Source organism: Nyctereutes procyonoides, unplaced genomic scaffold (genome assembly GCF_905146905.1).
Source record: "Nyctereutes procyonoides isolate TBG_1078 unplaced genomic scaffold, NYPRO_anot_genome, whole genome shotgun sequence".
In the NCBI taxonomy this organism is placed as follows: Eukaryota; Metazoa; Chordata; class Mammalia; order Carnivora; family Canidae; genus Nyctereutes; species Nyctereutes procyonoides.
In genome coordinates this window covers 33,488,916-33,514,626 of record NW_026575120.1, presented here as the reverse complement: position 1 = coordinate 33,514,626, position 25,711 = coordinate 33,488,916, and the positions used below count along the sequence as shown (strand labels likewise).

General features: G+C 42.9%; 1 protein-coding gene across 5 annotated transcripts in view; it reads left to right on the top strand.

Moving 5' to 3' along the window:
- Positions 1-16,023, top strand: part of SLC37A3 (solute carrier family 37 member 3) — a 78,343-nt gene extending 62,320 nt beyond the window's left edge. For all 5 annotated transcript variants that reach the window (XM_055335112.1, XM_055335110.1, XM_055335114.1 and 2 more), the window contains exons 9-15: positions 547-725; positions 2,997-3,138; positions 5,227-5,328; positions 5,934-5,981; positions 6,971-7,122; positions 13,019-13,084; positions 14,632-16,023. In XM_055335112.1, the coding sequence (XP_055191087.1) occupies positions 547-725; positions 2,997-3,138; positions 5,227-5,328; positions 5,934-5,981; positions 6,971-7,122; positions 13,019-13,084; positions 14,632-14,724 (782 nt within the window). In that variant the 3' untranslated portion in view covers positions 14,725-16,023. The remainder of the gene's footprint in view (positions 1-546; positions 726-2,996; positions 3,139-5,226; positions 5,329-5,933; positions 5,982-6,970; positions 7,123-13,018; positions 13,085-14,631) is intronic.
- The last annotated feature ends 9,688 nt before the right edge of the window (positions 16,024-25,711 follow it).

Below are 25,711 nucleotides of genomic sequence, written 5' to 3'. Positions count from 1 at the left end.
CCACAGAAGCAGATATATGTACAATTTTGTCTTCTGAGTGTTATCAAAGAGACGTGTCAGTTCAATAGTACGTCATTAACATTTTTTAAAATGTAAGAGAGATAGTGTAATGTCATTGAAAATGCATTGCTTTGGGGGCACCTGGGTGGCTCAGTCAGTTAAATGTCTGCCTTTGGCTCAGGTCATGATCTTGGGGTTCTGGGATCAGGCCCCACATCAAACTCTCTGCTTGGTGAGGAGTCTGCTTCTCTCTCTCCCCCTGTTCTCTTGCTCTCTCAAAGAAATAAATAAAATCTTAAAAACAAACAAACCCCAAAACAATATTGCTTTGAAGCCAGATGAAATAGAATTAGAGTCCTGGCTCTGTGGCTTATTAGCTGTGTGACCGTAATCAACCTTGATTGACCTTGGCCTTGAACCTTCAATGCTTCTGTAAAATGAGACAAAAATAATCATGACCCCATGAGTAATGATACATGCAAAGCACCTTCCACAATGCCAGGCATTTAGATGGCACTTAATAAATTGTGGCTATTACTGTTTTAGGTCTCCCAGGCATTGAGGCAGAAGAAAATTTTGAAGAGGACTCACACAGGCCATTGATTAATGATGCTGAAAACGAAGATGAATATGAGCCTAATTATTCCATCCAAGAAGGCAGTACTATTACCCAAGTCAAGGCAATAAGCTTTTATCAGGCCTGTTGTCTTCCTGGAGTTATACCGGTAAGGACGGTTCAGATCTCCTTACCACCACTAGTGAGAAGTTATAGCCTAGGTATTAGCACTGCCTGTGATAAAGCATCTTGAAGTATTTAGCTTCTCTTTGATACTTTATTTTAGGAATATATTCCCCTCAGCTTGTGTCTAGGGTGGCATGACTTGAAATTTTTTCTGCATTCTGATGTAGGGGTTGATGTACTTTTTCTGCAAAGAGCCAGAGAGTAAATGTGTTCAGCTTTTCAGGGTGGGGTCAGGTAGGGGGGCGGTGGTACAGTCTCTACTACAACTACTCACATCTGTAGAACACAAGAAACCCTGGATGATATGGAATAAATGGGTGTGGACAGGTTTGGCTGGCGAGCCCTAGTTTGCTGACCCTGACCCTGCATTCAAGTAAGAAGGCAAAATTGATATTTTTAAATATGTTCTTTTTTGGCCTGTTGAAGTATTGTAGAATTATATGTGACCAAGAGGGGTTTTGAAGGGTTCATTTAAGTCTGCCTTATTTGCCTGTATTCTTAGCATTCTAGGAAAAAAAATGGTTTGCCCTTTTATTAAAAAGTATAGAACACAGTACTCCACAGTATTTCTTGGTAATGCATTCCAGTGTTTCCAAAACCTTTACAGTCAGGAGAACTTTCTAACATCTGAACTAAATCCCTTCTGCTGCAGTTTTTCTGTCTTGATGTTTCGGGCGCTCTAGCACGGGAGTGGAAGTTAAGAGGCCTAGGTTATGTGTCCAGCTTACCCACTAACTCTCTGTGAGGCCTGGGGTAAGTCACTCAGCCTATCCTTGTGTCTCAGTCCCCTTTCCCATAGAGCAGAAAGTCAACCATTCTACCTCGGGGTCTGTAACATTGGGTTACTGTATTGTGAACAAGCACCTGGTTTTGTTTTGTCGTCTAATGGTGCTTTACTAGTGTAGCCCCTCAGCAAGATTCAGAGTCTGAAGCTTGCAGTACTGCGTACTCATTAGTTCCCTTCTGCCCATGCCCCCAAGCTGAGAGCACCGATATTTGCAAACACATAGTGAAGCGTGAATTACAACAAATGTGTAAGTCTCCGCAGTTCTGTAACCCAAAGATGACGTATTAGACAAGAGATATTCAAGTTCCTTGAGGCCTGTTCTTATCCTAAAGATTGGTATTTTTTAAGTAGTTGTTAAAATACTCTGCTGGTAATAGTTTACTTTCTGGACAGACCTTACGTCTCTTGTGACTAAATATGAAACTCTTGCTCCTCCTCTGTATTTCACAAGCAATTGTTTCCTGACACGGGCAGGGATGCAGAGGAAATCGAGTTAACTTAATCCCTTTGTCTTTGTAGCAGGCTGTCTGGACAGAATGCCCTCATGATTGGGATTTGGCTCTCTAGGGGGTGGCTGTTGCCCTGCCAGGGAAGCTGTTTTAAAACAAGTGATACCTAGGGAATAACTGGCCGCTCCAGGGAAAAGAATATACTAGCCAGACACCCTTTGAAGTCAGCCTCTCTGTTCCTCCCCCTTTTTCCTTTGATGCTAAATGTCAGGATTTCCTGGTAATAATGTGTTGAATATAAGAGTCTTAGCCCCACTGCCATCCTAAGACAGCTGCAACTTTTATTCCTCAGAGTAGAGCTACAAGGCCCAGGACGGCCATGTTCTTTCATTCCTGACTCACCAAAGATACTTTGTGCTTTTCCACTGGATGTTGGAATACAAGGCTTTTAGAAACCATAATGTGAAAGCAGTTTTAACGTTGATGCTTTCCTTAGACCTTGAAACTATAGTTTCGTCACATTGCTAACCACTGTTCATAACATTAACTCTGCAGCAAGTAGAAGAACCAAAAGTGTTGGGCTGCTTGGAATAAAAGCTGTGATGTTGTTTACTGGAGTTCTCTGCTTACAGTTAATGATAGTGGTATGGATACCTTTTGTCTTCATCTAAAGAAAGGAACACGAGTATATGCCCTGCCTTTGAGGTTCAAAACACTGGTTTGCTTCTACCAGGGAACTGACAGGAGAAGAAACTGAGAACAATTAAGAAATACTCCTATGTATTTTTATTCTAGAGGCCTGCTCTGCATGCCTTTCTGAAAGCTAATGGGGTTAAAGAGAAGAGGGAGACAACAAGGTAGAGTCAGGCAAATGGGAATTTAGAGAAATGTGTACTTTTAAAATCAGGTACTGTTCTTCCCAAACTCCTGTGTATGGTTTTGCTTCTTAATTACATTAAGAACTGTGGTCCTGCTGTGCTGTCTGTTCCTTATTGATGGTTGCATGTTTTTCTTGTAGTACTCACTGGCCTATGCCTGCTTGAAGTTAGTAAATTACTCCTTCTTCTTCTGGTTACCCTTTTATCTGAGTAACAACTTTGGATGGAAGGAGGCTGAAGCTGACAAGCTGTCCATTTGGTACGATGTTGGAGGAATTATAGGTAATGCCAGATGCATCTCTTTCTATGATGAGAGTTTGTCACTAGTAATATTTTACTGGGTTATGAAATCTGACAGCATGAAAAGTTTTATTAACTTAGTCCACAGCCATTTTCCCTAACTGTCCTACCAGTAAACAGCTAAACTCTTAAAAAAGAAAAAAGGATCCATAGAAAAGAAGAGCCAGCCCACGGCAGCCCTGTGATTTATAGAGCTCTTTTTTTCTCGGTTCTTTGTTTATGCATCCGTTCTTTTGTGTTGGGAAGCACAGGGATGTTTCCCTCTGCGATCTCTTTAGATGTAACCCTTCGGCACACTCTCAGTGATATCATAGGTCTAAAGCTAATTGTGTGCCAGAGATCCAAGCTAGAATGTGAACTTTATCGACTTCCCACCACCCATAGTCAAAGAAGGGAAAATATTAGCTTAGTGTATAGATTTTATCAGATCATAGGGTAGGAATAATCGTGGGGATTAATTTCTGTATTTTGCAACTGCTTCATTGTGCACAGCTGTGCACAGATTTTACTAGTAACTTTTTGCTATGGCTGGAAGTATGAACAAGTATGCAAGAAATTTTATTTATTCATTTATTTTTATAAAGATTTTATTTATTCATGAGAGACACAGAAAGAGAGAGAGAGAGAGAGAGAGAGAGAGAGAGGCAGGCAGAGACGTAGGCAGAGAGAGAAGCTGGCTCCACACAGCCTGATGTGGGACTTGATCCTGGAACTCCAGGATCACGCCCTAGGCCAAAGGCAGGCGCTCAATTGCGGAGCCACCTAGGCATCCCACACAAGAAATTTTAAAATAAGACAGTTGTACAGAATGCATTTTACTGGGTATTACTTATATGGCTGCGGCAAAATTGTAACATCCTTTGTGTAATGTTTGGATTTAGAATTGTGGTAAGGCTAAGCTGTCCCGAGAACAAGAGAGCAGTGCATCCTCAGGTGATATGCTGTTACTGTACTTAACTTGTCTGCCCTTATTCTTAGATACAGAGCCAAAGGTGAGGCTGCCACCTTTAGATCTGATCATGCTTCTGGGTCCTGTTGTGTGATGAGGATGTACCAGATGTCCCATAGCCCCTATTGCTTGAAATGGGGCTGCATCTACATGTGACCTTGTTGCTTAAAGGATTCATATTACCTTTTTCTAAAAATCCTGACCTGTTCATTATCACCAAACCATAATTGCTACATTTAATTTCAGTGAACATTTATTGGCTGCCACTAATAGCCCATGAGGCATGGTCTTTAATGAATCATCTTTTAAAATAAAAAGCAGAGGGGCATCTGGGTGGCTCAGTTGGTTAGGCATCTGCCTCTTAATTTTGGCTCAGGTCATGATCTCAGGGTCATGAGATCAAGCTGTGTCAGGCTCTATGCTGAGCTTGCAGCCTGCTTAAGATTCTCTCTCTCCTTCTCCCTCTAGCCACACACATGCACACATTCTCTCTCTCTCTCTCTCTCTCTCTCTCTCTCTTTAAGAAAAAACATTTTTTTAAAAACATTTTTTTTTAAAAAAGATTTTGTTTATTAATTCATGAGAGACACACACACACACAGAGAGAGAGAGAGAGAGAGAGAGGCAGAGACACAGGCAGAGGGAGAAGCAGGCTCCATGCAGGGAGCCCGACGTGGGACTCGATCCCGGAACTCCAGGATCATGCCCTGAGCTAAAGGCAGATGTTCAACCACTGAGCCACCCAGGCGTCCCTAAGAAAAAACAAAACAAAGAAATAATAATAAAAGAAAAAGAAAAATCAGGAAAAGCCTTTACTACTGGCTTGAGAAGGGAGAACAGCCAGGGATAGTCGGTGGTTTTGATGATTTTATTTCCTTTTTCTTTATTTTGCTGTCTGATTCATGGTGTCCTGCTCCTGTCAGCCATCTTGGCAATTGATGGGTAATCTCCCTTAAAGGAAGCTGTGCGGGAAGCTTTTTTGAGAGAGTCAGCCCTCATTTTGGATAGACCAGTGTCAGGATCCTGCTAGCAGGGGGAGGGTGCATGGGGAACAACAAGCTTTGGATAACTGAGCTAAATCATAAAAGGTTTTGGTTGTGATGCACTCTTAATGCTTGCAGGTGGGACTTTGCAAGGTTTCATCTCTGACGTATTACAGAAGAGAGCACCCGTTTTAGCCCTCAGTCTACTTCTGGCCGTTGGGTCCCTCGTTGGATATAGCCGTGAGTATTCCCTGGCAATTAAATTATTTTTCTGATCTCTCGGGACTAAGGCATTTGCCACGAGTCAGCGATCAACCCTGGGGAGATGCTTGAGACCAGCTACAAAGGCTGATACAAGGCCTTTGTATAGTCCTGTAAACGCATGGATAAAAAGTACCCTCATGTAGTTTTATTTGTGTTGGGGAGGCAACTGGCATCTCTTGTGCTTTGTTGGTTTGTTTAAAAGCTTGCTTGGGAGTGTATATGCTTTGTTTGAGGGTAAGCTCCAGAGGGCCAGCATTAGAGCCAATAAAACAATAAAAGGGAAACAGTTTCAAAAGAGGAAAGATGGTAATTAGTAGGTTTGCACTATGTCCCCCAAGATGCTGCTGAGATGGGAGTAGAGTTTTTCTTTAGCTTCTAGGAGTCTCATTAGCTCGAGCACCAGCAAGAGGCAGACATTACAAATAAAAGTTGAAGTAGGCGGTGAAAGAGTTGTATCCCTTTGTTGTCTCTGGGAGTGATCCGTGAGGTCACTGAGATCCCGATCTTTGCGTGCCTTTCAGTGGGGGCCCATGTAATCTGCTTTCAAAGTCAGCGTGCTGTTTCTGCGTCTTTCCTCATAGGTTCTCCAAACGATAAATCCATTAATGCACTTCTGATGGCAGTTACAGGTATGTCGTGTGGCTCCGTTTCACTGTACTGTTACTGTTCCTCTGTAAATAAAAAGGAAGAAAGGGAGACCATTTGCTCCCTCAGTTTGAATGATACTAAAACCTTCATTATAGAGAACTCTGCCTGCTTCAGATTCAGATTCTCTTTCTCTGCTATGATGTGACCTCCTAAGTCCTAGTGTTACAGAAGCCGTCCCCTCTGACAGAGATTTTCTAAAATGTTTGATTGCTGCCCCGGCTTCCCTTATTACTTCTGGAAGTGACTTAGGAAGATGCCCCATTGGAAACCAATTCACCAGCTTTCAAAAAGGTGTTCCTCTTATGTTGGAATTGGTCAGTATTTTCCCACTTGAGCACCAGATGAAACAGTTGAGTGTAATTAGGGACCATGGTATAGAAAGATTATTTTTAAACCTTAGATCATACTCCAGAGAGTGAGAGCTGCTCATGATACGTGAGGCACATGGAAGTCATTCCAAGCATGTGAACAGATTCACGTGGGCCAACTCAGTCCTTGGAGCCTCATGGAGAGCAGAGGCTGATAGAACCATCTGCACTGTTGAGGGAGCCTTTTCTCTTCTCTCTTTTTGTTCAATATGTTTGCTTGTTTTTGGACAAATACTCAGTTGATACAACTGTCATAGTAGAAGTTGACCAGCGAATATAATTAGTTATTAATGAATATAGACTTTACGGGATGAGAAAGGTTGTCTATTCACTATATTTTCTGTATCTTTGGTTTTTATAAAGTATACCAAAATATCGTGTAATCCAAGTAGGGCTTTCAGAAAAGTGGATGCTAACTAGTTTGAAGAGGACGTTATCTGGGAGAGTTTTCATTTTTACTGTTTTTTTTTTCCTCCCCCTTTTACTGTTTCCCTCCAACATACTGATTAAAATGTTGGGATAAGAGTTTGTCTTGTCCAGGGGATTTCTAGTGGGGTGATGAATAGGGTTTTAATGAGAACCTGTTTTGTTTATGACTTCAGGGTTTTTTATCGGTGGACCTTCTAATATGATTAGTTCTGCTATTTCTGCGGACCTGGGTCGCCAAGAGCTAATCCAAGGGAGCAGTGAGGCTTTGGCGACTGTCACAGGAATTGTTGATGGAACTGGAAGCATTGGAGCTGCGGTGGGCCAGGTGAGGGAACAAGAGGGGTTGAAAATTGAGCGGTGAGTAGTCTCTCATTGGTGAAGAGTTTGCACCTGCCCACTGAGCCACAGTAGGTGGCACTCTTGTGCCATATAGTGTACTTTTCTGTAAGCCTTGGGTTTCTGATCTTCTCTGAGGTCAGCTAATTAGACCTAATATGGAAGGTCCCTCTACATTTTTTAGTTTCTTCCTCCCACTTTTATTTCCAGATTCTTCCTGTCTGGAGAAAAGCTGACACTCCCTCAGTCACAGTTTGCTACTCCCTTCTTCTCAGCCTGAACTTGGCACTCCGAGGAGCCACGAGACACGTGCTTCTCGTTATCCCCCACCTGGCATGCACGCCCTACCTCCTCTCTTGTGCCAGACACACACGTTCTTCACATGGATCCCTACAGATACTGCCATGGACTCTGCAGCTGCTCTGAGTCCACTTCTCTGCTTCTAATGAATGTCTCAAAGGGAGGTTCATAAATGTCTGTGTCAGAATCATCTGGGTTATTTATTAAAGTACAGAACACCAAGCTTACTGCAGGCTTGCTGAATTAGACCTGGAGATCTATGTTTCAACAAGCCTTCCTGATTATTCTTATGCACTCTAAACTAGAGATGGTCTAGGCTGAGATTGGCCTATAATAAGAAGTCAGAACCACTCAAAGACTTAAATTTAGCCTTCTCTTCCTTGGGACAGTCGTGAGTCATGCCTCTCCTAGGATATACCTTTCCAGGTCATTGAGTGCTAATTTTGTAAAAATAAGGATCAGAGAATCATCTACATAGATAAAATAATTGAAATTTTGGAAGTCAATGAAATGTTTAATGGGCAAAGAAAATATAGGCAAAACCTTGGGGGATGCTTATTGGTCAAAGATGTAGAAGTCAGGAGAGTGCCGTGGAGGCAAGGAGAGGTATTAGTGAGATCAGAGGTATAGAGGGGCCAGAGAAGGAGAATGGAAGAAAAAAGTCTCTTAGTTTTGACATTTAGGTTATTACCGGCCTTGACTATCGCTTTTGCTTGCTCTGTGGGGGTAGATCACCAATGTGTGATTGCTGGTGGCTAATGAGAGAGCAATTATTGAGGAAAATAAGCCATCTTAATGCTTATCACTACCCAGCCATACATTATATCTTTATTCGTTAGTATCTGACTCTCCCACTATGGTATAAGTATGACGAAGACAGCATTTTGTTCTGTGTTCTACGGTAGCCTCAGTATGTAGAATGGTGCCTGGCACACAGTAGGCATTCCCACATCTGTTGAATGGCTGTAGAATGAATGATTGATATGATTGATGTGCTTAGCATATTTGATTATGAGACTGAAGAGGGAAAAAAAAAACTAGCAAAAGTAGGAGAAATGTGCTTTTACTTGATTGTGTGCTGCAGTAGGAGCCAAAAATGCTATTGGCTACTAGTTCAGAGGTCTTTATGTAAGGGGTGAAGGGTGATTGTATTGGACATCCTTTTCTGATACCACTGTATTTTTGGTTATTGTTTCTCCCTGATATTTTCTTCATTAATCAAATGGGTGGGTTATAATGAGCATTTCAGGGAGTTTATTTGTATTTAGAATGTCTCACCTGCCAGTATTCAGATCCCTAACTGTGAACATGGGTCAGCATTAGGCTCACTTTGGTGATTGGGGAAACGACATCTGGAGGAAATCATTGTTAGCTTCATTCATTCCTCTTCCATATTGGTTTCTGAATAATTTCCCATTGTGTGGAGGTTCCAAACTCTATGACTTAATATTAGAAACTTGGGGATCCCTGGGTGGCGCAGCGGTTTGGCGCCTGCCTTTGGCCCAGGGCACGATCCTGGAGACCCGGGATCGAATCCCACGTTGGGCTCCCGGTGCATGGAGCCTGCTTCTCCCTCTGCCTGTGTCTCTGCCTCTCTCTCTCTCTCTCTGTGACTATCATAAATAAATAAAAAAAATTAAAAAAAAAAAAAAGATTTAGAAACTTAATGAGCCTTGTCCCAGTTCTCCTAACTTAACCTGAACAGCTTCCCCACCTGCCTTGACTTCACAAGAAAAATGTTTCTCTCTGGGTTTCCATAGCAGTTGATGCCTACCTCTAACAGAGTGAATGTCATGGTGCATCACATTTACTGATCTGTCTGTGCCAGACTCTGCATTTCCTTGAGAACAGAAACTGTTTCCTTCACCTCTGTGGTCCCAATGCTTAGTATGTTTTTGACACATAGTAGGGGCTCAGAAAGATTAAATTGTGGTATCTATCCAAGAAAAATGAGAACAGATATCTACATAAACACTTGAACACATACATGTTCATAGCTGGATTACTCATAACAGCTAAAAAGTAGAAAAACCCCAAATGTCCGTTGACTGAGGAATGGGTAAACAGAATGTGGTGTATTCATATGATGGAGTAGTATTTGGCGGTTGAAGAGGGTATCTGACACTTAAAAGTTATATAAATGCACCTAAAAATTAGGAGGCTAAGTGAAAGAAGCCAGTTACAAAAGACCATATACTTAATGATTTCATTCATACGGGATATCCCAAATGGGCAAATCTATAGGGAAAGAAAATAGATTAGTGGTTGCCTGGGGTCAGGTGGGTCTGCGGGGTGACTTCTGAAGGTACAGATTTCCTTTGGGGGAGGGGTGATAGAAATGGTCGCCAGTTAGATTATGGTAATAGTTGCACAATTCTGTAGATATACTAAAAACCATTGAGTTGTATACTTTAAATGGGTGAAGCTTATGTTATGAAAATTATGTGTCAATGAAACTTTTTAAAAGCAAGATAAAGTGGCAGAAAGACTTGGGAGCACCACTTGTGAGCCCCCCTTTTCTTTTTTAAAGATTTTATTTATTTACTCTTGAGAGACACAGAGAAAGAGAGAGAGAGGCAGAGACACAGGTAGAGGGAGAAGCAGGCTCCATGCAGAGAATCTGATGTGGGACTGGATCCGGGAACCCCAGGATCATGCCCTGGGCCAAAGGCAGGTGCCAAACTGCTGACCCACCCTGGGATTCCCCCTCTGTGAGCCCTTTAATGGGTGACTAGACCTCTGCTTTTTTGCTTTCCGTATGTAATCTAGGTTAAATCACTCACTCATTTTGCTTTAATTATTTTCCACTTATAAATTTTACTGGTAGTGTGTGGTGGAAGAACACAGGTAAAACTTTCACATCTGTGGTCAGTTGATTTTTGACAAGAGTGCCAAGACCATTCAATGAGGAAGGAAATGGTGCCGGGGAAGCTGGATATACACACACGCACAAGGATGAAGGTGGACCTTGCCTTACAGTGTAGACAAAAATTAACACAAAATGGATCAATACCTAACTTTAAGAATTAAAACCGTAAAAACTCTTAGATGAAATCATAGGGACAAATCCTCATGACAAATATGTACAAATGGCCAATAAACACATGTAAAGATTCTCAGCATCCTTAGTTATTAGGGAAATGCAAATCAAAACTCAGTGAGACACCACACCTATTAGGACAGCTAACTGGGCAGCCCTGGTGGCTCAGTGGTTTAGCGCCGCCTTCAGCCCAGGGTGTGATCCTGGAGACCCGGGATCGGGTCCCACATCAGGCTCCCTGCATGGAGCCTGTGTCTCTGCCTCTCTCTCTGTATCTCTCATGAATAAATAAATAAAAATCTTAAAAAAAAAAAAAAAGACAGCTAACAACAGAAAAGAACAAGTAGTTGTGAGGATGTAGAGAAACTGGAACTCTTATATTGCTGGCGCGAATGTAAAATGGTGCAGCTGCTGTGGAAAATGCTTTGGTGGGTCTTCAAAAAGTTAAACAGGGAATTGCCATATGACCCAGCATTTCCACCCCCAGGAATATAACTTGAACTGAAACAGGGGCAGCCTGGGTGGCTCAGCGGTTTAGCGCCGCCTTCGGCCCAGGGCCTGATCCTGGAGACCTGCGATCGAGTCTCACGTTGGGCTCCCTGCATGGAGCCTGCTTCTCCCTTTGCCTGTGTCTCTGCCTCTCTCATGAATAAATAAATAAAATCTTAAAAAAAAAAAAGTCTGTTAAAAAAAAAAAGAACTGAAATAGGACTCATATACCAATGTTCATGGCAGCATCGTTCATAATAGTCAAAAGGTTGAACCCAACCAAATGTTCATCCACTAATAACCGAACAAATGAAAGGTGGTATGTCCATAGCATGGAATATTATTCAGCCATAAAAAGAGAGGACATTCCAACATGTGCTGCAACCTCGAAGACAGTACACTGAGCAAAATATGCCAGACACAAAAGGACAAATAGTGTGTGATTCCACTGAACATGAAATCTCTAGGACAGGCAAATTCTTAGAGACAGAAAGTAGATCAGAGGATACCAGAGGCTGGGAAGAGAGGATGGTGGGGAGTTATTGCTTAATGGGTACAGATTTTGTGTTTAGGGTGATGAAAAATTATGGGAATAGATAGTGGTGATGGTGGTACAACACTGAATGTACATAATGCCTCTGAATTATACACTTAAAAATGGCTAAAATGACCAATTTTACGTTACATATATTTTGTCATAATAGGAAAAGAAAATGGGTTAAATGCCATTAGATTCTTTTGGGTGATTGAAGTAAAGAATTTGCCATAAAATGTTAAAGCCATATAGAAATCCTCTGAGTAGGGCAGCCTGGGTGGCTGAGCCGTTTAGCACCACCTTCAGCTCCAGGAGACCCGGAGTCGAGTCCCACGTCGGGCTCCCTGTGTGGAGCCTGCTTCTTCTTCTGCCTGTGTCTCTGCCTCTCTCCATCTCTCTCTCTGTGTATCTCATGAATAAATAAATAAAATATTTATTTATTTAAAAAAAGAGAAAAAATCCTGTGAGTAAACACAATTGATAAATGAGTGACAGGGGCGCGTGGGTGGCTTAGGTAAGCAGCTGCCTTTACCTCAGGTCATGATCCTGGGGTCCTGAGATCGAGCCCTGTGTTGGGCTCTCTGCTCAGTGGGAAGTCTGCTTCTCCTTCTCCGTCTGTGCCTCCCCCTCTGCTTTGTTTCTTGCTTTCTCGCTCTCAAATAAATGGATGAAATCTTTAAAAAAAAAAAAAAAGAAAAATGAGCAAAATACTTAAAAAACCAACTGTTTTTAAAAACATCAAAGCCTCAATTATAGTACCTTTCATTGGAAGAAAGAATAATTGAACAGAAGTGGCTTGAGGATGTTCATCTTCCTCTTTTATTAGCAAAGTGAATTAAGATAAACCTTTTAGCCCTGTCATCTGTTCTGCAGTTTTTGTGCTTGGACTCTGCCAGCTTATAAGCCACCCAGGCGCCCCTTACAAGGCCATGGGCGCCTAGGTGGCTCAGTTGGTTAAGTGTCGCCTTCGACTCAGGTCATGATCCCAGGGTTTGAGTCCCATATCTGACTCCTTGCTCAGCCAGGAATCTGCTTCTCCGTCTCCCTCTGCCCCAACCTCCCACTTGTGTTCTCTCTCTCTCTCTCTCTCAAGTAAATGAATAACTTTTTTTTTTTTCTTTTAAAGATGAAGGCCAGGAGATCTCTGGGTGGCTCAGCAGTTTAGAGCCTGCCTTTGGCCCAGGGCGTGATCCTGGAGAATCGGGATCGACTCTCATGTCTCATGTCGGGCTCCCTGCATGGAGCCTGCTTCTCCCTCTGCCTTTGTCTCTGCCTCTCTCTCTCTGTCTCTTGTGAATAAATTTTTAAAAAATCTTTAAAAATAAATAAATAAATAAAGATGAGGGCCAGGTATCTTTAAGTAGGAACATGCACATGAAAGCTTTGTAAACCAAAGACAATCTACGAATCTCTTAACTCCTTTCTCATTTTCTGGGAGAGCTGTGTTTAATCTACCTTTCAGCTACTTCATTTGATTAATTTATAAAGGATTATATTGTAATTTCTTTTTCTCCCTTGTAGTACTTAGTGTCTTTGATCCAGGACAATCTGGGATGGATATGGGTGTTCTACTTTTTCATTCTCATGGTAAGTGAATGTGTCCCTTTTAACTAGTGGTTTCTCTTACTAATTTAGTTCAAAGCATTGACTTAAGTCACTTTAAAGCAGCAGAATTGCTGATTGCTTTTAGTGACCCTTTTGTGAAAAGTAACATTTTATGAGTCTCAAAGATAACATTCTTTTTTTCAAGGTGGGAATGGGTCTTTAGTGTGCCCTTGACCTGAGCCTAATGGGTATTGTCATTTATAATTCCAGAAAAGGTGGTGAGAGACTTATCAAAAGTATCGGTGTACTCTTCCGGGGTACTCTCTACCTGCTAAATATAATTTGGGAATTCTGAAGGAAATTACAGTGTACACCAAGCGACATCACACTCAAAAAGAAGCATTACTATAATTAACACTGTGGTGTGTAGGTTCTAAAATGATGAGAGTCTCTTGAGAAAATATTTGTCATGCCTTAAACATTCTTGGCTGGAATTGTACTTTCTGGGAAAAAGCCAATTGAGAAGAGGGCGTTATACTTTTAAAATGTTCTCTGTTGAGTAAGTATGTGACCTACCCTCCTCTTACATTATTGGTGAGATGGTGCTCAAGACAGGTCTCCCTGAGAGAGCCTGGTGACAGCTTCATCCACAAGGGGATCCATTTAGTATCCCATCCCTATTTCTAGTGCATCCTAATTGGAGGCAGTCTCAAGCACCCCAAGTCCAGACATACTCCTCCAGCCTTGTCCAAGGAACCCAAGGATAGTTCAGCTCCCAAATTGCTTGGAGCTGAACTAAGGTTATCACAAAGGATGCTGCTTCTGCCTAACTGCCTGCTAGCTTCTAAAGACTGGGCCGTATTTCTTTGTTCCACATCTGACATCTGTGCTAAATAGAGGGAAATATCTTCTGAGGAACCTGCTCTGTGATCACACAAGAAGTTGTACCAGAAAGAAAACTGGATCTCTGTCATAAGAAGCACTGTTTTTAAGATGAGCTCCAGAGGTGCCTGGCTGGCTCAGTCAGTAGAGCATGCAACTCTTGATCCTAGGGTCATGAGTTTGAGCCCCACACTGGGTGCAGAGATTACTTAAATAAATAAAAAATACATATAGCAAGCTCCAGTACTATTTTTTTTTCTCTACCTATGGCAAATTATTTAATTTTGCATACCTTAGTTCTCTTTTTCAGGAGACTGTTAAAAAAATATTAACTTTGATTTTCAAAATCATTTTCCAATTCATTAAAAATCAAGTTATATTGGGGCAGCCTGGGTGGCTCAGCAGTTTAGCACCGCCTTCAGCCGAGGGCGTGATCCTGGAGACCCGGGATCAAGTCCCACGTCGGGCTCCCTGCATGGAGCCTGCTTCTCCCTCTGCCTGTGTCTCTGCCCCTCTCTCTCTCTGTGTCTGTCATGAATAAACAACAAACAAACAAACAAATAAAATCTTTAAAAAAAAGATCAAGTTATCTTTGTACGAAGTCAGAATGAATCCAATTGTCCACATTCATTATTACGGTCAAAACATGGTGCTCTAACAGTTAATTAAATTGTCAATGCATATTTAATGCTTTTTTCTCTTCACAGACAAGTTGTACAATTTTGTTTATCTCGCCATTAATAGTGAGGGAAACCTGCTATCTTATGCAAAGACGACAAGCTCACGTATTGAGTGAGTGAGTGTTGCCCACAGAAGAAAAGAACAATGGGAGACACATCAGGACCATTATTTTTTTAACTTCACCCTATTTGGGGTTGTCTTAAGAGCTCCAACAAAACCTCAGATTGTCAAGCCTCTTTCAACAGTGTCAGCCACTTGAGATATTGACCAGTGGTGAAGGCCAGGCTGTTTTTCTGCACTACATGAGTTATTGTGGATGATTTTCACTGTTTCATAAATGTACTGATTGGCCCATGAATCTGACAGCCTCTTTATTTGGCCTGTTGAAATTTATCCTTTTAACCTGAAATACTGTCTTGGACTTGGACCTTAATTCTCCAGCCTGGAAAGTTGAGTGGCCACGAGACAGTTGCACATGGTTTGCATCAATGACGGGCTCCACGAATAGGAAGGAAGCATTGGATTTTGCTTTGATAATGAGTTTGCAAAGAACAGTCGCTCATCTTTGAAGCATCAAATCCTGGTAGTGTGCTCAAGCTGGATCAAGTGTAAGCCTGCCTTGGACAAAGACTCTCTTTGTTTACTGTGGTGGGGAATTCACACTACATGGTGACTGGCTCAGTCACTCTATCTGATCTAAAGTTATTCACCTCCAGAAGCAGAAATACCTTCAAATTATTGTCACCTCATTCTCTTCTGTCTTCATTCAAAACTCAACTCCTGGAAGTATGCAGTCTTCGTTTCAAGAACCATAAGGTACATCAGCAGTTATCATGAACATTCCAAGGTGTAGCTCACGACTGACGTACTCAACTCCAGATTTGCTCTTTGGGGACATTAGGATCCACTAGGACGCTAATCTGCTTAGCCCTGTTTTCAGAGGGTTGATCTTTCTCACAACCGGGTTCCTTGGGTTACCTCAGCAGAAGACTAGAATTAGAGACAGAGGACAGACCTCTTGTCCTAGTATAAGGCATTAAGTATATGACCTTGAATCACAGGAATGGGTTACTAGGGCCTGGGGACTAGGTATCTATCCGTTAGCAGTTTGTAGCACATATGTCTTCAAGGCTGTGAATTCTGTACTAATTATCAATATTTTTACGTCATTCTGTATATGTATTTTAAATTATGGACATGAACTTGGGGGAAAATGTGCAATTTGGAGGGCTGCTTGATTTGTGTTGGGTTAGGGAATATTTTTCAACTTCTTGCTTTATACTCTAAAATGTGGTCTGTTTATGAACTTGTTCATGTTATTTAATCAAGGAGATTTCCAATCGTTAATTCCTCATTACTGACAAAAAAGGGAAAATATGAAACACAGGAAGGGAAAATAAACTGACTTTTATAGTAAATACCTGTCCATCTGGTTATTTAAATATATACTCTGACTTCCTCCTTCTAGAATATGATTCATGCCTTATAATTTCCTGCTGTTGACCATTTACTGACCCGCTGGTACTGCCAGATTGTATAACTAGCTTCTCCCTGATAGCCCCTTCTCTGTTATGTTCTGTGAACACCTTCCCTGCCCCTTTGTGTGAGATTGTGCTAAGTTTGGATGAGCTGCCTGGTTGTAATTTAGGAATCGTCTAGAGAGACAAATGCCATTTTTTATTATTTAATCTCCTTCTGACATTTGGCTGAGAGTTTCCTCTCTATGGTAGCATCTTTGTATCCTGACAGCAACATTGTTTTCTTACCCTGTTTATTCTTTTATTTGTATTTTATTTTATTTTTTGGCCTGTTTGAACTTAGCTGGGCGAGTGTCCCCCTGACCTCTATGTAGCCCTCAAGCTGTATCTAAAACGAAATTCTAAACAGATAAGTGCTCAGCCCTGAATGAAAGGATTTATTGCATGGATGGATATATTTCCTTATTGTTGGGGTTCTGCAAATCTACATAGGAATCAGCTTTAAAGAACTTGTGACTTGACTTTCTTATTAATTTCTTATCCCTTGAAGAGGCCATCAAAGAAGCTAATTTGGAGATGACAGCTTCTCTGACAGCTACATCTTAGGTGCTCATTAGGATGAAGAAAATCACCCTGGCCTGCCCTTTCTGGTCATACTGTGCTTTCTTCTCTGTCTTCTGTGTAGTTTCAAAGGAAGAAAATCCCCTCCCTGTGCCTGCCCATTCTGTTCCTTCCTTCTTCCTGGAAGCCCAGAGTCCCATAGTAAATGTTCACCCGAGAAATGCCTGAGGGCCTTCTGTGCACTTTGTGAAGTTGATGGAGGATGCAGGATGCTCTCCTCCATTTCCTCCCTCCCTTCTTTAAAACCTCCAGAAGTCTTCCCTGCTTCCCCCATAAGTAACTGATAAAGCCTTTTCTTACCCTACTAGTTCTGGTGACCCCCCAAGCTATTTTTCTTTTCACAGCCAAACCCTTTGAATGGATGGCATCTGCTGCCTTTCTGGCTGTCCTTCTAGCTTCCTCCTCAGTGAGGTAACAAACTGCGTATCTGCTTGCCTGGGACAGGCCTGGTTTATTCCTGTTATTCTGACATAATTATCAGTAGCACGTCCCTTCTGTACAAGTGCCCAGTTTGGACACCTTATCTTTGCCCTCTGACCTCTTATTTCATCACCTTACAGAAACTGTACATCTGAAGACCCTTGAATTTGGAGATCTTTTTTTTTTTTTTGGCTTCTCACTCCTTATCTTTATTTCCTTTCTGGTACTTGACACTGGTAACCACTCCATCTTCCCCAGGACTTTTTCTCTGGCTTCTATAACTTTTTATTTTTAAATATTTTTAAAATTCATTTATTCATGAGACAGAGACACAGGCAGAAGGAGCAGCAGGCTCCCCATGGGGAGCTCGATGTGGGACTCAATCCCAGGATCATGCCCTGAGCCGAAGGCAGACACTTGACCACTGAGCCACCCAGGCGTCCCTTCTATAGCATTTTAATTTATTGACTCTCCTGACCTCCTATCCCCTTTACTGAGTTCTCTTTTCTGTTCACTTTCTGGTAGTTTCTTTTCTATAGTAAGTTGTCAGCAACTTTCCCTGATGAGCTGTTCTCATCTACCAAGAGCTCTGGTAAATAGCGAATAAGAAACCACTAAAGAGAGGTATGGTAGCAGTTTGTTAAATACACGCTGGTGTATAGTTAAGAACAATTCTCAAGGGAAATGGACTCTGGTTCTATAACCTCAACTCCCTGTCCCATCCCCACACATACCGCTCTGCCAATTGCCTACATGAATGGTTTTCAAGGTTTCTAAGTCATAAACCCTTTTGAAAATCTGAAAGTCATTTACTGTCTCCCTAGATCAAAACGCACGTATGAATGAACATTGAAAATGTCTTACAGGATGTTCATGGGCCAAAACTTGAAGCCTTCCTCGGACCACAAAGTTAGAAACTTTGGTATAGAGAATCAAGTGTCACCTGGCGTGAGGTTTTCCAGTCTGGTTTTGAGCTGTTTCTCTACTGATTGCCCCTCTAGGCGAACCTTCTACAAAAATCAATTGGGTTGGCTTATCACTTGCTACAAACGGCAATGTGTTTTCATATCTTCTTTTTTTTAAGGAAGCACCTGTTTTAAAATTTTCTTAAAGTTAAAAAAAAAAGCCCACTATGATTAACATATGCATGACATGGGATGCCTGGGTGGCTCAGCAGTTGAGTGTCTACCTTCGGCTCAGGGCATGATCGTGGGGTCCTGGGATTGGGTTCCACATTGGGCTCCCCATGGGGAGCCTGCTTCTCCCTCTGCCTATGTCTGTGCCTCTCTCTCTGTGTCTTTCATAAATAAATAAAATCTTTTTTTAAATAAATAAATATTTTAAATATAATTTTTAATATTTAATAAATATTTTAAATAAATATTTTAAAAAAGATTTTATTTATTCATGAGAAATGCAGAGAGTGAGGGAGAGAGAGAGAGAGGCAAGGACACAGGCAGAAGAAGCAGGCTCCTCGCAGGGAGCCCAGTGTGGGACCCGATCCCAGGATCCCAGGATCACGCCCTGAACAGAAGGCAGAGGCTCAACCGCTGAGCCATCCAGGCATCCCAAATAAATAAAATCTTTAAAAAAATACACATGACATAACATTTACCATCTTAACCATTTTAAGTGTATAGTTCAGTAGTGTTAGGAGTATTCCCATTGTACATACCTTCTTATCTGCAATACCTCTTTCTAACTCTCAGCATTGTGAATCTTAAGTTTCCTCCAATGCTTGGCCAGCACTGACTAGTCCAGGAAACCTTTCTCAGCCAGCCTGATGAACATCCACTATCTCGCCTTCCTTGGCTAGGAATAGCAATTATTACTTGGTGCTTAGCTGTTTCTGTCTTAGCTATTTTTACATCTAACTCCCCAAGGAGACTGTTGCTCTTTTTCTTCAGTTTCCTGTGTAGTTGGTGCTGAGTAAATGTTGATCATATTGGAAAAGGTGGAAGGAGAACGACAGAGTGGAGGGCAGGCCAACTGGGGTGTGGGCTCCCAACCTTGCAAATGGCCCTTTCCCTTGCTTTATATACAGTACCGCCTCCTGTGGTAATTAATTTTAAATATTAATTAATTAATGTTAAGTGGGCATGTTATGAGACTGGCTGGTGGAGAGCACATTATCCCTTCCTCAGGCTCCTTGGGAGACCCATCAGCTCTCCCAGAGGCTCAGCAGCAGTGAACAGTGAGTTTGCTGCTCCAGCACAGATCCCATGCTGTTCAAGCTGCTGTCTCTGTTCTTGCTGCGTGATTTTACCTGGACTGTCCTCCTTCTGCCACTGTCCCAATGCTGTTCATCCCTCATAGCCCCTGGTGTCCTGCCCCTGAGAAACTCTTCCTGATGACCCCACTCTTAATGCTTTTTCTCTTCTTTAAACTTCCAGAGCTGTAATTCGTAGACCACACTGTCTGCTCCAGGCTGATTGATTTTACTGCTCTATTTTGTTCTCTGGTTGTTTCTGGTTGTCATTTCCTCAATTGTGAGCATCAAAGAGTCAGCTCCATGTCCAAGGATGTACCCGCCGATGAATCAAGACAGCCGATTTACCTTCCTGTGTGGCCTCTTGCACTTTTAGATTCAGAGTCATCTTCCTTTTGCTTTTCCTTAGATGCCCTGAACGTTTCTGGTGACCAGGTTTGTTTCAGCATCTATCTGAATAAATCAGATTAAATAGGAGGTAATATTTATATATGTGAACATAGATAAGATAGATGATACAGATCACTGAAATGCTTAAATGCATGCATTATAGGTTATTAAAGGTAACAATGTTATATGTGAATATATTTACATATATTATACATATATGTATATATTATATGTAACATATACATTATACACATATAAACATATTTACATATATACATATATAAATTAAAGGTAACAATATGTTATATGTAAATATATATATCACACACATACATATGTACATGTATATTTATGTGTCAAGTCTAATACCTGAAGAGAAATTCTGTACGAGTACCTAGTGGTGTGGTCTTTCATCCTGATGTAATAGTTCACATGCATGTACGTCCTTATTTTATTTATTTATTTTTTAAATTTTTATTTATTTATGATAGGCACACAGTGAGAGAGAGAGAGGCAGAGACACAGGCAGAGGGAGAAGCAGGCCCCATGCACCAGGAGCCCAACGTGGGATTTGATCCCAGATCTCCAGGATTGCGCCCTGGGCCAAAGGCAGGCGCTAAACCGCTGCACCACCCAGGGATCCCCATGTACGTGTTTATAAAGTGCCCACCCACTCACTACTCTCGTATGCCCACCACATCGTTATGAGGTAGGCAGGACCAAGTTCTGTTCCTTAGATGTGAGGGCTGTGGCTCAGAGATGTTCAGTGGTTTGCCCAGGGTCACAAAGCTAGTAAACCACAGAAGCAGAATGAAATAAAAGCCCAGGCCTTTTGACTTCACTCTACCACCTTTGCCTTTATACCATGAGGCCTCTTCTCATTTAATCTTACCCTGGCCTTCCTTGCAAGGTATGTATATTGTGCAGCTGTCCTCATCTTTCCCTAGGGCCAGAGTCCAGGGGCCTGAGCAGAACTTGCATCAGGCTGCCTCTGGCCCTGCACCTGCTGCTCGGCGGAGTCCCCCCACCTCCCCGGCCCCCCTGAGCCCCTCAGAGCTGCTGCCCTTGTTCCAGCCTACGGCTTCCCTCTGCAGTTACCTTCTGCCCCAAGTTTGCCTTTGTAAAGAACACCTCTCACCCTCTTCTCAGTCCCTTCTCCCTGAGGCTCCAGGGGATCTTGCCACCTGACTGGCTCTTGGATTGTAATTTTGATCCTCCTTCCGGGCCCCTGGATAGTCAGTGCAGGTGACTGCAGGTCACATGATGATTTCATGTGCTCCCCTTCGCCAGCTCTGCCTCTTGCCTCTTGACCAAGATCTCTGCTTCTTACCTGTCTTTCTAACGAATGCTTAACTAACTTTGAATGTGAGGCTTGCTCCTGAGATGCCAGTGGCCAGCTTTTTTTTTTTTTTTTAAAGATTTTATTTATTTTTTCAGGAGACAGAGAGAGAGAGGCAGAGACACAGGCATAGGGAGAAGCAGGCTCCACGCAGGGAGCCTGACGTGGGACCCGATCCCAGGTCTTCAGGATCACACAGTGGCCAGCTTTTTAAAGCCTGCTGTTGCCCACCCCCCCCGCCCATTGAAATAACTTTTTTTCTTTTTGCCTTTCCCCAAATTCAAGAGGTAGCAAAATCATTTGGAACCATTTTGAATCCTCTTTGTCACAGTGGAGTGCTGCCCTGTTTGACCAGAATGTTGCAGATTTTAATGGGATCGTTGTATTTAGCTGAAACCTTTCATCTGAGGACTTCAAAGGCCTTCACTTTGTTTAATAGTTATTATCACACCCTAAAGAGGTACATCCAGGATATCTCGGTCCTGGATTCTGTGTGCATGTATGTGCAATTGCTTATTTATTTAGTGTTTTGTTTGTTTTCTTAGCCTCACCATAGAAAAGTTTCAGAAACCTAACAGTAATGCAGTTGGTTTTCATTAAAATTGCCACCTAATGAGTAGCATACATGAATTGCCTTTGTTTTGTGGGATGAAGATGTTAATGGAATTACAAAATAACTGGAGGGAGGCAAGCGCAACTGTGGGGTGAAGCAGCAGTGCCTGGGATAGAGTCTGCCAAGACCCTGCCCTAAATGCTCCCAGAGTCGGGAAATAGGTTTCACCATCATTGACATTACTAGTTGGGTTCATGTAAAAGATGATCCTATGAATGAACTCCTGGAGGGAATGCAAGTGCTGCATCATCACCCAGATTTGTCATTTAGCAGAACTTTTGAGAAACAAACCTGTGTCATGACCAGAGAAAAGCTTCCTAATTAAGTTAAAGTAAGACCCAAACCCCCTCTCCTTACTGTTCTCACCCTTGGTCTCTGCAATCACTTAGGCTGTTGAAACAGCCTCTGGATAAAGGGATGGGTTAGTTACGACAAGAATCTTTTAGGGGCACCTGGGTGGCTCAGCGGTTAAGTGTCTGCTTTTGGCTCAGGTTGTGATCCTGGGGTCCTGGGATCGAGTCCCACATCGGGCTCCCAGCAGGAAGCCTGCTTCTCCCTCTGCCTGTGTCTCTGCCTCTCTCTCTGTGTCTCTCATGAATAAATAAAATCTTAAAAAAAAAAAAAAAGACAAGAATCTTTTAGAGAAAAGCCTCGCCAAGGGTGACATACAGAAATGACCCAGAACTGTCCCCCTTCCCACACCCACCTCCCGTTTGGCTCTGGCACAGGCGTGCTGCTTTTGGCCAGCTCATTTAGTGCTGCGGGATTGTGGTGCTTCTCATCTGTAAGGAGATTTCATATCAGCATTTCTGTTTTCCTCCTTCCACCCACCCCAAAAGAAGCCTGTCTTTCATGGTCAAGCTCCCTTCCCGTCCCAGGCCGCTGGGACATCTTGACTCAGCAGGGGGAGACAGAGTCCCAGACACCCTGCCTGCTGTACTTTTCAGCACCAGAAGGTGCCACATGTTCTTTATTTCATGATTACTGTCTATGTGTTTTGAAACCCTCCTGGCTAGTTATTCTCAGTTCCCTGTTCCACGCGCCTGCCCCCGCCCCCAGCCTCCTGCCTCCGCTGAAGGCCGCCCAGCCTGTTTTACTGAAAGATGGAGAACTCTGGAGTTTCTCTGCTTGGGCAGTTCTGTCTCCCAGGGGAAGTGATGCCTTAGCTTCACTGTAAATCCCACCGCTTTTGAAGAGCTTCCTCTCCCCTTTTGTTTCCAGTCATTACGCTCTGCAAGCCTCTCAGCTGAGATCCCCAACCATCCCCTTCACACCTTCTACCATGAGTAGTGGGTCCAAGTCCAAATCCAAATGGACGGCCTCCCCGTGCAAACCTCTCTCTCTTCCCCCCCGCCCACTGACTATTCCTTCTCTATTTTTTATTTTTATTTTTTAAAGATTTTTTAATTTATTCATTCATAGAGACACACACACAGAGAGAGGCAGAGACACAGGCAGAGGGAGAAGCAGGCACCATGCAGGGAGTCTGACGTGGGACTCGATCCAGGGTCTCCAGGATCATGCCTGGGGCTGCAGGCGGTGCTAAACTGCTGCGCCACTGGGGCTGCCCTCCTTCTCTATTTTTTATTAAAGATTTTATTTATTTATTCATGACACACACACACACACACACACACACAGGCAGAGACACAGGCAGAGGGAGAAGCAGGCTCCATGCAGGGAGCCCGATGTGGGACTCGATCCTAGGACCCCGGGATCACGCCCTGAGCCGAAGGCAGATGCCCTACTGCTGGGCCACCCAGGCGTCCCTAACTATTCCTTCTCTAATCTGGACACCAGCTCTGAATTCTTGAGGTGAGAACTATTGCGTACTTTACCTTCTAGTTCCTCCCCAGTGTCCCCTCATCGCTATTGGACCCACACATGGGAATGTTCTCTTCCCCTGACCCAGCACACCCTCCCTAGGGAGGCCTTTCCATTGTTGGGTAGCTTGAATTGTTAGAAAATTCGTTCTCGGGACACCTGGGTGTCTCAGTGGTTGAGTGTCTGCCTTCGGCTCAGGTCGTGATCCTGGGGTCCTGGGATTGAGTCCCGCATCGGTCTCCCCGCAGGGAGCCTGCTTCTCCCTCTGCCTGTGTCTCTGCCTCTCTCTCCCCATGTGTCTCTCATGAATAAATAAATACAATCTTTAAAAAAATTTTTGTTCTCCTTCCTTATTATTTCTTCCTTCGGAAGCAGCACAGATGTATTTTTTTCTCTTGGTGTATTTGAGGACAACTTCTCTCTCTCTTCCAGCTTTTTGGGCTTCCAGTTTTAAGTTTCTTTTTTTAAAGATTTTATTTATTTATTCATGAGGGACACAGAGAGAGAGGGAGAGACATAGGCAGAGGGAGAAGCTGGATCCCTGCGGGGAGCCCGATGCAGGACTCGATCCCAGGACCCAGGGTCATGACCTGAGCTAAAGGCAGAGCTCAACCGCTGAGCCACCCAGGTGCCTCTCTGGTTTTAAATTTGTATTGAAGCTCTCCCCCCAGCTATTGATTTCTGATCAAATCTGTCAGTGCAGTTCTTTACTTTTGAAGTCTTTGACTGGCTGCTGCTTTGAGCTCCTCTTCTCTCTCCGATTTGATTCCCCCTCTTTCTCCTAATCCTCAACCTCAGGAAAACTCTCTGGACAAAACTGTTTCATCTTCTGTGGTCCAGAGGCTCTTGTTCATACTCTATTTTCAGCCTTGTCTTCATCATTCTACAGAACTCTGGAAACTCAGGATCACTGTCTAATCATTTAGAAAAATCTCCTAATACGATGCCTGGCATGTGGAAGGTAGAACTTGGTGCATGTTTAATTTTCTCTGTTCTAGTTCTTTCCTTTAGAAAGCTTCCTTTTTCATATTTTTCTATAATCCACTGATGGCTATTGAGTATTTATCTCTAGCCCCAATTTGTTACTCATTTTTTAATCTTAAATTGCCTGGAGCTCCCTAGGATGTCCTGTTGGCAGGCCAATTTAGTATAGCTCGCTTTCTCCACCCAGTCCCTGCGAATCCACTACTCACATAACCTTCCTATTGGTCTTTGTATAATAAGCTGCTTGGAACATTTTTGAGCAGCCTTGATTATTCGTCATTAAGTAGCTGTCTCTTTCTAGATCATGGGTCCTCAGCTGTGCCATAATCTTTATATTTTCTGATTTATTTTTAACTGTCAGCGGCAATACCATCTTGCAGTCCCCTAGGTTCATAGCCTTAAGGATAATTTTTTATTTTTAAAAAAGATTTTATTTATTTATTCATGAGAGACAAAGAGAGAGGCAGAGACACAGGCAGAGGGAGAAGCAGGCTCCATGCAGGGAGCCCGACGTGGGACTCGATCCCTGGTCTCCAGGATCAGGCCCCTGACTGAAGGTGGCGCTAAGCCACTAAGTCACCCGGGGCTGCCCAAGGATCATTTTTAAAAAAAATATTTTTAAAATTTGTTGAGAGAGAGAGAGAGAGAGAGAGAGAGAATGATGGAGGGAGAGGGGCAAAGGGAGAGGGAAAAGCAGACTCCTTGCTGAGCAGGGAGCCCGAGGCAGGGCTCGATCCCAGGACCCCAGGATCATGACCTGAGCTGAAGGCAGATGCTTACCCAACCAAGCTCCCTGGGCGCTCCTGCAATTTTTTGTGATTGGCTTCTTAGCATAAAGTTTTCAAGATGGTTCTAACTGGTTTTTCTTTGATTCTATGTCTACATGGCGTTAATTCATCAGAGGGCCAACTGTATTAACTGTACTTTCTTATTGTCTGCATTCTTGATGCTCTGACATTTGTGGCCTCTATGACTGGGCAAAGATTGCCCCTCCCAGGGTTAGCCAATTCTTAGGGATAGCAAAAGACTCACCCTGGAGCTTTTTATATGCAAACGAACCAGTCTAGAGCCCACTCCCTGAACCAACCATCTACTTTATCAACTGCTCACACACCATGCCAATATTTTTTTGCCCTAAATCACCCCAGGACCAGGTACCAGACAACTAGAGACAGTCCCTATTTCCCAAAGCCTGTCAGAATTATTGAGACAAGCCTGTTGTAAACTA